Below are 15,431 nucleotides of genomic sequence, written 5' to 3' on the forward strand. Positions count from 1 at the left end.
AGGTGGGATGGTGGTTGGTGCAGACTCGATGGGCTGAATGGCCTCCTTCTGCATTGCGGGGATTCTTTGATTTATACAAATGTGTCAACTGCTAACAACCCGCTTGTTTTTGAAGAGCCTAATTTCACGAACACAATCCTCTTTGTATTTGAACATGTCCAAGACTTATTGCTCCTGAGAAAGTAAGTACGCATTCCCAACTCTCATGTAGAAAATAGGACGGCAAGTTCAGTAAATAATATCAGAACATTAGAGAACAGTCATCACACATCCCAAGCTTTAGGTTGACTACGGGGAAGGCGATGGCCTAATTGTATTATTGCTACACTATTAATCTAGAAACTCAGCTTATGTTTAAGTTTAAGTTTTAAAATTATTGTCACAAGTAGGCTTACATTAACACTGCAATGAAGTTACTGTGATAATCTCCTAGAGTTCTGGGGACCTGGGTTCAAATTCCACCATGGCAGATGGTGGAATTTGAATTCAATTTTTAAAAATCTGGAATTAAGAATCTACTGATGACCATAAAACTATTGTCGATTGTCAGAAAAACCCATCTAGTTCACCAATTGTCCTTTAGGGAGGGAAATCTGTCATCCTTACCTGGTCTGGCCTACATGTGACTCCAGAGCCATAGCAATGTAGTTGACTCTCAACTGCCCTTCAAGGGCAACTAGGAATGAGCGACACACATAGAAACATAGAAGATAGGAACAGGAGGAGGCCATTTGGTCCTCTGAGCCTGCTCCGCCATTTATTAAGATCATGGCTGATTGTCCAACTCAATAGCCTCATCCTGCTCTCTCTCCCATAACCTTTGATCCCATTCGCCCCAGGTGCTATATCCAGCCGCCTCTTGAATACATTCAATGTTTTGGCATCAACTACTTCCTGTGCTAATGGATTCCACAGACTCACCACTCTTTGGGTGAAGAAATGTCTCCTCATCTCTGTCTTAAATGGTCTACTCTGTATCCTCAGACTGTGACCCCCTGGTTCTGGACTCCCCCACCATCGGGAACTTCCTTCCTGCATCTACCCTGTCTAAGTCCTGTTAGAATTAAATCTCTATGAGGTCCCCCCCATTCGTCTGAACACATGTTCCATGAATGAATTTTTAAAAATAGAAAAGGACAAGAAACAATGCAGACTCGGAGGGGGGTCCATTTCAGTGGGTGAGAGCAGATCTGGGCAGAGATAAACTGGGGTCAAAGATTTGCAGACAAAACTTTAACAGTGCAGTGTAAATGGTTGGGTTATAGTCGATATGTATTCGCATATTCGTGGGGGGGGGTCTCGTAATTGTTCTGAGCAGGGGGATGTTCACAATTGGCCATTGGGCCCCATGGTAGCAGGGAGCGGTGGGGCTGCTGGGCCAGAAGGCCAACTGATAACAACAGAAGCACTGACATGTCTCTGCTGCTCTCAGAGCACAGAAACCTACACATGCGCAATGGCGCACTCTGCTGCTATCAGCTGGATTTTGGGTGATTTAGGCCCTACCCACTCCCCCTACTGGCAAATTACAAGTTTGTGAAGTTTCTTTGCTAGAGTGTAAGATTTGACTTTTAAGTTGCCCAAAAAATCGACGCGAATTTCTCTCATTTTCATACTCGTTTGGCACTCAGGATATTTTTGGTAAGATTGCCCCCACAATTCTTAAGGTGCTTGACAGGGTAGGTGTCAGAGGACGTTTCTCCAATTGATGAGTCAAGAACTAGAGAATAGCAGTCTCAGAATAAGGGTTTGGACTCTTAGGGCTGAGGAGAACTATCTTCCCTCAAAGGGTTGAGGATCTTTGGACTTTCTCCTCAAAGGGATGCTTTTGAGTATATTCAAGACCATTGGTCGATAGATTTTTTTGGACATTAAGGGAATTATGGGATATGAGGATAGTGCAGGGAAATGCAATTAAGTAGAAGATCAGCCATGTTCGCATTGAAAGGCAGGGAAGGCTCAAAGGGCTGAATGGCCTTTAACTGCACCTCGCGCTTGTTCCAATATTGCAGTTCATTCGAATTTGAGGGAAGATTCTCTTTACTTTGGCCTGCGCTGTAAATGGAGAATATCAATGAACAGCCCCTTATTCCCACGCCCAAGTTTCCTTTTCGCTGAGGTCAGTGGAAGAAATAATGAAGCCCTGTAATAGATTGGGTTCGTTTACAGCATTACCCACAGTTAGGCCAACCCCTAAGGGAATTGCCAGCGTCATGTTGGCAGTTTCAGGGCTTGCCTGCAGCGAGAAAATGTTGAGCTAAATAAATAGCCCCCTCTTCTTCAATAGTTCCATCAAATTGTCCATCAAATGTCGATTCAGACAAGGAAATTAAGCTAAAGCCTAGCAGATTGTAATAACATATTATATGCTAGGGATCAGCCTTGCTGAGTCTTTAATGTCACAATGTTTCACATTATTAGGATTCAGACATTGCACTTGTAATTATTTCCTAGCTAATCATTTGTTTTCAATGGGCAGGTGCCCACTGCAGTAAGCCTCTTGTTAGGAACCAGATGCTGCTTTAATACATCCAGCTTTTAATCTAGCATCTCATCAAATTTCACTTGTTTCAACGCAGGCATTTCAACACTAGCAAAACATTTGCTTCGAGAGAATTCCGAGCCAACCACATTCTAAGAATAACCACGGCTCCATCGCAAACGCTGTTAAGTATCACTGCCTCCGTTACCATCGCAAAATAAGTCTCGGAAATCTGCGTACTTTTTAAAAAAAACAATTCCACTCTTTAATGTTGCTGGCTCTTTAGCTACCGTACGGAGCTAAAGATTTAGGAGTCTTTAGGACATCATCAGCATAAAAAATTGTACAGTTCAGAAGGTCACCCTTTCTGCAGGGTTCAGTAAATTAAATGTTACACTCAGTTCAATTTTTTTTTTGTCAGCTCTGCCATTTGATGCTGTCTGATTATTCATCTCTTTCTGTTTTTAAGAACTGCTGGGTTCTTAAATCTATCCTGTAAATTACCCAGTCCAATCAGTAAGCAAAATGAGGGGCGGCATGATGGCAGAGTGGTTAGCACTGCTGCCTCACAACGCCAGGGACCCGGATTCGATTCCTCTCTTGAGTGAATGTCTGTGTGGAGTTTGCACGTTCTCCCCATGTCTGCGTGGGTTTCCTCCGGGTACTCTGGTTTCCTCCCACATTCTGAAAGACGTGCTGGTTAGATGCATCGGCCATGCTAAATTCTCCCTCAGTGTACCCGAACAGGGTCAGAGTGTGGCGACTAGGGGAATCTCACAGTAACTTCATTGCAGTGTTAATGTAAGCCTTACTTGTGATTAATAAATTAACTTTTAACCTTTCCTGGAGAACTAACAGTCCTATGGAACCCTATGGTTCCTTAAGAATATGCACCACATTACCCAATGCAATAAAATCCAGTTTAAGGCCAAGCCTGGTTTCTGCCTTATTTCTAAAGCTATAAGCCCAGCGAGGAGGCAATTATCATCCAGTCATAGCCAGAGAATGTCCCGCAACGGTTCCTCATCCCCGTACTTCAGGATGGGTTCTCTAGGGGTCTATTTCTCACCTCCTCCCCCTCCCCCCCTCCACCTTTTCCTATTTACATGCTACCCTTTGCCTACATCAAGTAACGACACCACATCAGGTTCAACAAGTTCTCGACAACGCCCAGCTTTCACTCACCGCAACGTCTCGACTCCTACCCTTCCTTTGTGTTGTCGGATAAGCTGTTTTTGGAAGAGCCTCAATTTTCTCTAATTAAACACACTTTCGAATAAACACTTCAAATAACAATGAACTGAACCAGACAATTCTCCAAACTAAGAAAAGGTCAAGTTGCCATACTCCCAGATGACCCATAGGCTGCTCCCCTTTTGACTGACTGGTGGTGATTTTAACCTGAGGTCCACCACACCTCAGGCGAGGTTGAGAAGACAGGGCCTTCATGAATAACCTCAGCCAGTGCAGGAATTGAACCCGGGCTGTTGGCATCACAAGCCAGCTGTCCAGCCAAGTGAGCTAACCGGCCATACTAAGTAAGCAGTATGCATGTTAAATGTGTGGGGTTACAGAAATAGGGCGGGGGCAGAGGGCCTGGATAAAGATAAAAGCAAATTACTGCGGATGCTGGAATCTGAAACCAAAAGAGAAAATGGTGGAAAATCTCAGCAGGTCTGGCAGCATCTGTAAGGAGAGAAAAGAACTGACGTTTCGAGTCCAGATGACCCTTATCAAAGTTGGGTAAAGATAGTCTGTCAGAGAGTCGATGTAGACTAGATGGGCCAAATGGCCTCTTCCACACTGTAGAGACTCTGTGAGTAACAACAGAGAACAGGGTGGGGAGCACTGCTGTGTATCAAATACTGGATAAATTCCTGTACATATGAAACATGGCTTTACTTTATACATGATGTGGAGATGCCAGCATTGGATTGGGCTGGGCACAGTCAGAACTCTCACAACACCAGGTTAAAGTCCTCAGGTGAGGAAGGAGCAGCGCTCCAAAAGCTTGTGATTCCAAATAAACCTGTTGGACTTTAACCTGGTGTTGTGAGACTTCTTACTGTTACTTTATACAGATATATAACTATGCTTTCAATAAGGGAGATCCACTTATAAAGATTTCATAAAGGATTGAAACCAAACACACATCCCACGTCTAGGAAGGGTAGGGTTAGACTACAGTAACAAGAGTAACATATGTACAAGTACCCATAGTGATAACCATCTATGGTTCAGTACCCATAGTGGTAACCATCTATGGTTCAGTACCCATAGTGATAACCACAATGCAATTGCCCAATACCAAAGGGTGTAAGAATAGAAGCTTTGTCTACTATCGGGCACGTGTCATCAGCTCCTCCAGTGCCTTTTCCTGATGGTTGTTATGGATCAGAAGAACCTCCTTAATATCTTCATGCTGAAAACCCATCTCATCGAATTGTGTCATTAAGGTCAAGAATTCTATTGCCTGTGTGCAGAAAGGCACAAGAAAGGAAAAAGGAGTTAGTCAGGTTTGGCAGCAAACAAAAGCATCTCGGGATTATCAGTTTTGGACATCTGTAAAGGACATGGTAATGAAATCCAGACAAAAGAGTAAGTGTGGTGCTATCACACAATCTAAACTGAGACAGAAGGGACCGCAGGGAACCATCAGGCTTGGTTTTACAGGGAGGTTGGAGTTTTCAAATGATCTTGGGTCGCATAATTCTGCACTCCCTGGCATCAGGGAGGGCTTTGTTAATGAAATTTCACCAGCGTTTTGTGAGAAAGAAGCAAATCAAGTTTGCTCTATAAATTCTGCAGAGTAATCACAGTTGAAACATTTCCAGCTTGCTCACATTTTGTGAACCCACATTGAACTTTCAGAGAAAGGCAGCTGTTGTCTGCTCAAGCACATCAACTATCAGCAGGCGAGCATTAATCGATTATCCTTCATCCCAAGCATTAAGGTAACAAAAGAATTTTACACAATTGCGTTAGACATTTATTAACATTCAAAAAGTCTAATTTAAACATCAGAGGCCTAACACTTAATTAAGGTCGATCGGGACAGCAAGCATGATGCAACAAGTACAAGAGTACGGTGATCAAACGAGAAAATGCTGGAAAATTTCAGCAGGTCTGGCAGCATCTGTAAGGAGAGAAAAGAACTGATGTTTCGAGTCCAATTGACCCTTTGACAAAGGGTCGTCTGGACTCGAAACGTCAGCTCTTTGCTCTCCTTATAGATGCTGCCAGACCTGCTGAGATTTTCCAGCATTTTCTCATTTGGTTTCAGATTCCAGTTTCCGCAATAATTTGCTTTTATCAAGAGCACAGTGATGGTGGCCCAGTGATTTGCACTGCTGCCTCACAACGCCAGGGACCCCATGTTCAATTCTGGCCTTGGATGACTGTCTGTGTGGAGTTTGCATGTTCATAGAATCATAGAATCATAGAAACCCTACAGTGCAGAAGGAGGCCATTCAGCCCATCGAGTCTGCACCGACAACGATCCCAACTAGGCCCTATCCCCCTAACCCCACATATTTACCCTGCTGATCCCTCTAACCTACGCATCCCGGGACACTAAGGGGCAATTTAGCATGGCTAATGCACCTAACCCATACACCTTTGGACAGTGGGAGGAATCCAGAGCACCCAGAAAAAACCTACACAGACACGGGGAGAATGTGCAAACTCCACAAGGACAGTGACCCAAGCCGGGAATTGAACCCAGTCTGTGAGGCAGCAGGGCTAACCACTATGCCACAGTGCTTAAACAATAGCTGCACAGTCTCCCTGAATGGTAGAAGCTATCATCACTAATAGATAAATGCTTAACATGTCCATTTCTTTGTTTGCTCTTTTCGTAGCAGAGTCAACCCATTTGAAGTAAGCAGCTAATTATTGGTTCAGTTTGTAGCTCTCTCCCAGTTCTTTGTTCACTGTTCCAGCTATTTTACCCCCTCTTATATATAATCACATGTTTCCGCAAATGCATCCGGGCAGAGGGATCTGGGTGTCTATGTTCATGAATCGCAGAAAGTTGGTATGTAGGTGCAGCATGTTATAAAAAAAGCCAATGGGATGTTGGCATTTATTGCCAAGGGATTGGAGTATAAGAGCAGAGAAATGTTGTTGCAATTGTATAGGGTGTTGGTGAGACCACATCTGGAGTATTGTGTCCAGTTTTGGTCTCCTTATTTGAGGAAGGGTGTGGTGGCATTAGAGGCAGTTCAGAGAAGGTTCATTAGATTGATTCTGGGGATGAAGTGATTGACGTATGAGGAGAGATTAAACAGTTTGGGCTTGTACTCACTGGAGTTTAGAAGGATGAGGGGGATCTGATAGATTGAAGCATATAAAATTTTAAAAGGGATTGATAAAGTAAATGCAGACAAAATGTTTCCTCTTATGGGGCAATCTGGAAGAAGAGGTCACAGGTATAGGTTGAGGGGCGGTAGATTTAAAACTGAGATGAGGAGGAACTACTTCTCGCAGAGGGTGGTGAATTTGTGGAACTCGCTGCCCCATAGCGCGGTGGAGTCTGAATCATTGAATGGTTTCAAGAAGGAGACAGATATATTTCTAACAAAAAAAGGGATATGGAGAACAGATAGGGAGGTGGATTTGAGACCAGGGAGAGATCAGCCATGATCTGACTGCCATGATGTGGAGATGCTGGCATTGGACTGGGTAGTGCCTCACAAACCTTATTGAGTTCTTTGAGAAGGTGACCAAAGAGGTGGATGAGGGTAAAGCGGTTGATGTGGTGCACATGGATTTCAGCAAAGCGTCTGATAAGGTTCCTCATGGTAAGCTTTTGCAGAAAATACGGACACATAGGATTGAGGGTGATTTAGTGGTTTGGATCAGGAATTGGCTAGCTGTAAGAAAACAAAGGGTGGTGGTTGATGGGAAATATTCATCCTGGAGTTCAGTTACTAGTGGTGTACCGCAAGGATCTGTTTTGGGGCCACTGCTGTTTGTCATTTTTATTAATGACTTGGATGAGGGCGTGGAAGGATGGATTAGTAAATTTGCGGATGACACTAAAGTCGATGGAGTTGTAGACAGTGCAGAGGGAAGTGGCAGGTTACAGAGGGACATAGATAAGCTGCAGAGCTGGGCTGAGAGGTGGCAAATGGAGTTTAATGCGGAAAAGTGTGAGGTGATTCACTTTGGAAGGAGTAACAGGAATACAGAGTACTGGGCTAATGGTAAGATACTTGGTAGTGTGGATGAACAGAGGGATCTGGGTGTCCATGTGCATAGATCCCTGAAAGTTGGCACCCAGGTTGATAGGGTTGTTAAGAAGGCGTATGGTGTGTTAGCTTTTATTGGTAGAGGGATTGAGTTTCGGAGCCAGGAGGTCATGCTGCAACTGTACAAAACTCTGGTGCGGCCGCATTTGGAGTATTGCGTACAGTTCTGGTTGCCGTATTATAGGAAAGATGTGGAAGTGTTGGAAAGGGTGCAGAGGAGATTTACCAGGATGTTGCCTGGTATGGTGGGAAAATCGTATGAATAAAGGCTGAGGGGCTTGAGGTTGTTTTCGTTAGAGAGAAGAAGGTTAAGAGGTGACTTAATAGAGGCATACAAGATGATCAGAGGATTAGATAGGGTGGATAGTGAGAGCCTTTTTCCTCGGATGGTGTTGGCTAGCACGAGGGGACATAGCTTTAAATTGAGGGGTGAGAGATATAGGACAGATGTTAGAGGTAGGTTCTTTACTCAGAGAGTAGTAAGGGCGTGGAATGCCCTGCCTGCAGCAGTGGTGGACTCGTCAACGTTGAGAGCGTTCAAGTGGTTACTGGATAAACATATGGATGATATTGGAATAGTGTAGATTAGAGGGGCTTTAGATTGGTACCACTGGTCGGCGCAACATCAAGGGCCGAATGGCCTGTACTGCGTTGTAATGTTCTATGTTCTATGTTCTATTTGCCTGGTGACTATACTTCAAGAGCAATCCATTGGTTATAAAACCAGTCAGGACTTCCTCAACCTCCAATAAACTGTTGTATAAACATTGGTTACTTTAATTGCCAACAGAAACTTCAACATTAGATTATTCAATGGAATATGGGTAGTAGATTAGATAATTTACATTTTCAAGTATGGATCTGTAGGACAGAATAAGAAATAAAGGATAATGACACTTTGAAGATAAAAGGTCATTAAAGATCTTCAGACCTTTTCCTCAGAATTCTGAAAGATCTCCATGGCTTCTTCCACGAGTCTCTCCTTGTAGCCCTCCTTACGGAGACGGTCCCAGGCACTCAGGTACTTGAGAATCTGGCATAGAAATGTTTGCCAATGAAAGAATGAAAGCATCACAGAAAATTACCCCTAACATTTCCATACCAAACTGCAAACATCTCACTACAGAAAGATCATGAATATTAGTGACTACTGCTATTTGATTACAGTTACAAAAATGCATCATAGAATTGCTACAGTGTAGAAGGAGGCCATTCGGCCCATTGAGTCTGCACCGACCACAATCCCACCCTGGCCCTATTCCTGTAACCCCGCACATTTATCCTGCTAATCACCCTGACACTAGGGTCAATTTAGCATGGCCAATCCACCTAACCGGTACATCTTTGGACTGTGGGAGGAAACTGGAGCACCCAGAGGAAATCCATGCAGACACAGGGAGAATGTACAATCTCCACCCAGACAGTGACCCAAGGCCGGTATTGAACCTGGGTCCCTGGCACTGTGAGGCAGCAGAGCTAACCACTGTGCCACCGTTCTGCCCATCATTACGGTCAGTCCAATCTATCCCATTTGTTTCTCAATTTATTTCAGGCATGTTACTAATTATCTTTCATTTACAGGTGAATAATTGGAAGGGAATAGGAAACAATTTAATGTTTGCTTAAATTACAAAACTAAATTCTATTTATCTGACACTTGTTTTCATTTAGTTATTCCAATACTTTTTTTTCTGATTGAATTAAAACAATTCTGCACCTACGTCTAATACATTCTGCATCCTCTCCTTTCCTTCTACGGGATGCTTTGTCTGTATAGCGCACAAGAACATAAGAACATAAGAAATAGGAGCAGGAGTAGGCCATCTAGCCCCTCGAGCCTGCCCCGCCATTCAATAAGATCATGGCTGATCTGACGTGGATCAGTACCACTTACCCGCCTGATCCCCATAACCCTTAATTCCCTTACCGATCAGGAATCCATCCATCCGCGCTTTAAACATATTCAGCGAGGTAGCCTCCACCACCTCAGTGGGCAGAGAATTCCAGAGATTCACCACCCTCTGGGAGAAGAAGTTCCTCCTCAACTCTGTCTTAAACCGACCCCCCTTTATTTTGAGGCTGTGTCCTCTAGTTTTAACTTCCTTACTAAGTGGAAAGAATCTCTCCGCCTCCACCCTATCCAGCCCCCGCATTATCTTATAAGTCTCCATAAGATCCCCCCTCATCCTTCTAAACTCCAACGAGTACAAACCCAATCTCCTCAGCCTCTCCTCATAATCCAAACCCCTCATCTCCGGTATCAACCTGGTGAACCTTCTCTGCACTCCCTCCAATGCCAATATATCCTTCCTCATATAAGGGGACCAATACTGCACACAGTATTCCAGCTGCGGCCTCACCAATGCCCTGTACAGGTGCATCAAGACATCCCTGCTTTTATATTCTATCCCCTTCGCAATATAGGCCAACATCCCATTTGCCTTCTTGATCACCTGTTGTACCTGCAGACTGGGCTTTTGCGTCTCATGCACAAGGACCCCCAGGTCCCTTTGCACGGTAGCATGTTTTAATTTGTTTCCATTGAGATAGTAATCCCATTTGTTATTATTTCCTCCAAAGTGTATAACCTCGCATTTCTCAACGTTATACTCCATTTGCCATATCCTCGCCCACTCACTCAGCCTGTCCAAATCTCTCTGCAGATCTTCTCCGTCCTCCACACGATTCACTTTTCCACTTATCTTTGTGTCGTCTGCAAACTTCGTTACCCTACACTCCGTCCCCTCCTCCAGATCATCTATATAAATGGTAAATAGTTGCGGCCCGAGTACCGATCCCTGCGGCACGCCACTAGTTACCTTCCTCCAACCGGAAAAACACCCATTTATTCCGACTCTTTGCTTCCTGTCGGATAGCCAGTCCCCAATCCACTTTAACACACTACCCCCAACTCCGTGTGCCCTAATCTTCTTCAGTAGCCTTTTATGGGGCACCTAATCAAACGCCTTTTGGAAATCCAAAAACACCGCATCCACCGGTTCTCCTCCATCAACCGCCCTAGTCACATCTTCATAAAAATCCAACATGTTCGTCAAGCACGACTTTCCCCTCATGAATCCATGCTGCGTCTGATTGATCGAACCATTTCTATCCAGATGCCCTGCTATCTCCTCTTTAATAATGGATTCCAGCATTTTCCCTACTACAGACGTTAAGCTGACCGGCCTATAGTTACCCGCCTTTTGTCTCCTTCCTTTTTTAAACAGCGGCGTAACATTAGCCGTTTTCCAATCAACCGGCACTACCCCAGAATGCAACGAGTTTTGATAAATAATCATCCACTATTACCTCTGACATTTCTTTCAATACCCTGGGATGCATTCCATCCGGACCCGGGGACTTGTCCACCTTCAGTCCCATTAGTCTACCCAGCACTGCCTCTCTGGTAACATTAATTGTATTAAGTATTTCTCCTGCTGCCAACCCTCTATCGTTAATATTTGGCAAACTATTTGTGTCCTCCACCGTGAAGACCGACACAAAAAACTTATTTAAAGACTCAGCCATATCCTCATTTCCCACTATTAACTCCCCCCTCTCGTCCTCCAAGGGTCCAACATTCACTCTAGCCACTCTATTCCTTTTTATATATTTATAAAAACTTTTACTATCATTTTTTATATTAATTGCTAGCCTAGCTTCATAGTCTATCCTTCCTTTCTTTATCGCTTTCTTAGTCTCTCTTTGTTGTTTCTTAAATTTTTCCCAATCACTTGTTTCTCCACTATTTTTGGCCACTCTGTACGCAGCTGTTTTTATTTTAATACTCTCCTTTATTTCCTTCGTTATCCACGGCTGGTTCTCCCTTTTCTTACAATCCTTGTTTTTTGCTGGAATATATTTTTGCTGAGAACTGAAAAGGATCTCCTTAAAAATCCTCCACTGTTCCTCAGCTATCCTACCTGCCAGCCTGCTCTCCCAGTCTACCTTAGCCAATTCATCCCTCATCCTATCATATTTCCCTCTGTTCAAACAGAGGACACTGGTTTGGGACCAAACTTTCTCCTCTTCCATCTGAATCAGAAATTCGACCATATTGTGGTCACTAGACCCAAGAGGGTCCTTCACAATAAGATCCTTAATTCTACCTACCTCGTTACACAATACCAGATCCAAAATAGCTCGTTCCCTCGTCGGTTCCGTAACATGCTGTTCAAGGAAACTATCCCGACAGCATTCTAAGAACTCTTCCTCCATTCCACCCTTACCGCTTGAGTCTGCCAGTCAATGTGCATGTTGAAGTCCCCCATGATTATTGCCGTTCCGTTTTTACACGCATCCCTTATCTGCTTGTTTATAGCCCTCCCTACCTCAACATTATTATTTGGGGGCCTATATACCACACCTACTAGTGTCTTTCTCCCTCTACTATTCCTCATCTCTACCCATAATGATTCCACGTTTTGTTCCTCAGAGCCTATGTCATCCCTCAGTACTACCCTGATATTATCTCTTATTAATAGCGCGACCCCACCACCTTTTCCTTCCTGTCTATTCTTCCTAAACGCCTGATACCCCTGGATATTCATCTCCCAGTCCTGGTCACCTTTCAGCCACGTTTCTGTAATGGCCACTAGATCGTACCCACTCGTGCTGATTTGCACCATCAACTCATTTACCTTGTTCCGAATGCTTCGTGCATTCAGGCAAAGTGTCCTTATTCCAGCTTTTATCTGGACCCGCTTTGATGAGTCACGAACACCCTCTCCCTCTACTCCCTTATCTAAATTACCGCCTTCATTCACTTGCACCCTCTCCTCTACCATTAATTTTGTAATTCCCCTTACCCCTGCATCCTCCACCCCATCAATTAGTTCCTTGATCCTAGTCAACTCTTCTAGCTCCCCTCCCCCCAACCTATCTAGTTTAAATTCTCCCCAGTAACCTTAGCCAACCTACCGGCCAGGATATTGGTCCCCGTGTGATTCAAGTTCCACCCGTTTTTTGTATACAGATCACCCCTGCCCCTAAAGAGGTCCCAATGGTCCAGGAACCTGAATCCCTGCCCCCTGCACCAGTCCCTCAGCCACACATTCATCTTCCACCTCACTCCATTCCTGCCCTCACCTTCCCGTGGCACAGGCAGTAATCCTGAGATTACTACCTTTGCTTTCCTCTTTCTCAGCTGTCTCCCTAATTCCCTGTACTCCCTTTTCATGACCCCTTCTCCCTTCCTACCCACATCAGCGGTACCAATATGTACCGCTACCTCAGGTTCCTCTCCCTCCCACCTCAGGATTTCCGGGACGCGACTAGCGACATCCTGGATCCCGGCCCCAGGGAGGCAGACCACCATGCGAGAATCCCGCCTACCTCCGCAGAAACGCCTGTCTGTCCCCTTCACCATCGAGTCCCCGATTAATACCGCCTTCCTCCTCTTTTCCTTAGCCCTCTGAGTTACAGGGCTGGACTCCACTGCGGAGACACGGCCACTGCTTCTTCCCCCAGGCGGGCTGTCCCCCCCAGCAGTACTCAAGCAGGAGTACTTGTTGTGCAGGGGCAAATCCACTGGGGTGCTCTCAACCACCCTAGCCTTACCCTTCCTGGCCATCACCCACTTGGCCTCCTCCCGTTGCCCTGGTGTGACCACCTGATGATAGCTCTTGTCTATCACCTCCTCATTCTCCCTCATCAGCCTAAGATCCTCGAGCTGCAGTTCCAGCTCCCTAACACGGTCCCTCAGGAACCGCAGCTCGACACACCCCTCACAGATGTGGATGTCCGGGAGGCCAGATGCCTCCAGGACCTCCCACATCCTACATTGGGAACAACACACTGGTTTCACACTCATACTGGACACTTTATGTCAAGTAAGACAGTGAAAGGTTAATAAGAGTGTAAGGAAACAAAAACTCACCCCTGCTCGTCCAAGCCCTGTGAGCCAAAGCCCTGACAGCTCACTCAACTTCCCACTCACTCTGCTGCCTGCTACGATGCTGCCCGCTGTATACTTTGGTGCGTTTTTAAACCCTCCAAAAACTTCCCCAGGCCTCTCCTGGCCCGACTTCCGGTTTTGAAAAAAACCTCCGATTTTAAACCCAAAATTAACTGAAAAAATAAATAATTAATTAAAGTCAGAAAACCCACTCTCTTACCCTCAGCCTGCTCCTGGGAACAAATCCCTGATATTAACAACTGATATTAAACCCAAACAACTGAGATTAAACCCAAACAACTGAGATTAAACCCAAACAACTGAGATTAAATCCAAACAACTGAGATTAAATCCAAACAACTGAGATTAAATCCAAACAACTGAGATTAAATCCAAACAACTGATATTAAACCCAAACCACTGAGATTAAATCCAAACAACTGAGATTAAATCCAAACAACTGAGATTAAATCCAAACAACTGAGATTAAATCCAAACAACTGAGATTAAATCCAAACAACTGAGATTAAATCCAAACAACTGATATTAAACCCAAACCACTGAGATTAAACCCAAACAACTGAGATTAAATCCAAACAACTGAGATTAAATCCAAACAACTGAGATTAAACCCAAACAACTGAGATTAAACCCAAACAACTGAGATTAAACCCAAATAACGGAGAGTAAACCCAAACAACTGAGATTAAACCCACAACAACTGGGATTAAACCCAAACAACTGAGATTAAACCCAAACAACTGAGATTAAACCCAAATAACGGAGAGTAAACCCAAACAACTGAGATTAAACCCACAACAACTGGGATTAAACCCAAACAACTGAGATTCAATCCAAACAACTGAGATTAAACCCACAACAACTGGGATTAAACCCAAACAACTGAGATTAAATCCAAACAACTGATATTAAACCCAAACAACTGATATTAAAGAAACAATACTTTTGGCTGCTGCGTTTCCCACATACTGACAGTGATTACACTTCAGAAGCACTTTGCTGGTTGAAAGGTGCTTTGGCCATGAAAAGTGCTAAACAAATGCAACTCTCTAATTCTGTCTTTTCAATACTTTTCACTGCATACTAATGCATGTTTCCTCCCACAGTCCGAAAGACGTGCAGGTTCGGTGCATTGGCCATGCTAAATTCTCCCACAGTGTATCCAAACAGGCACCAGAGTGTGGCGACTAGGGGATTTTCACAGTAACTTCATTGCAGTGTTAATGTAAGCCTACTTGTGACTAATAAATAAGCTTTTTTATATGACAATAATAAATCAAATCAAATCAAAATGAAATCAATTCACATAAATTACTTATTCGGATAATCATTCAATATTAGAAACCCTACAGTGCAGAAAGAGGCCATCTGGCCCATCGAGTCTGCACCGACCACAATCCCACCCAGGCCCTACCCCCATATCCCTACACATCTTACCCACTGATCCCTCTAACCTAGGCATCTCAGGACACTAAGGGGCAATTTTAGCATGGCCAATCAACCTAACCCGCACATCTTTGGACTGTGGGAGGAAACCGGAGCACCCGGAGGAAACCCACGCAGACACAGGAAGAACATGCAAACTCCACACAGACAGTGACCCAAGCCGGGAATCGAACCCAGGTCCCTGGAGCTGTGAAGCAGCAGTGCTAACCGGTGTGCTACCGTGCCGCCCCTTGTGCTGCCGTGCTGCCCCTTATTGTTACAAAACCCTCAGTGAAACACCTAGCCTTTACACAACTTCAACAAAAATTATGGAATGCAAAGACAGAATTAGAGA

At 44.4% G+C, this 15,431-nt stretch overlaps 1 protein-coding gene across 1 annotated transcript in view; it reads right to left on the reverse strand.

Annotated features, from left to right (window-relative positions):
• Positions 1-4,820: 4,820 nt before the first annotated feature.
• The window catches only part of ubap1lb (ubiquitin associated protein 1-like b), a 29,561-nt gene continuing 18,950 nt past the window's right edge, over positions 4,821-15,431 (reverse strand). Inside the window, exons 3-4 of the mRNA XM_078241878.1 lie at positions 8,666-8,767; positions 4,821-4,955 (exon numbers count right to left, since the gene is read on the reverse strand). Of these exons, the coding sequence (XP_078098004.1) occupies positions 4,821-4,955; positions 8,666-8,767 (237 nt within the window). The remainder of the gene's footprint in view (positions 4,956-8,665; positions 8,768-15,431) is intronic.

This window comes from Mustelus asterias, chromosome 24 (assembly GCF_964213995.1).
Source record: "Mustelus asterias chromosome 24, sMusAst1.hap1.1, whole genome shotgun sequence".
Classification (NCBI taxonomy): Eukaryota; Metazoa; Chordata; class Chondrichthyes; order Carcharhiniformes; family Triakidae; genus Mustelus; species Mustelus asterias.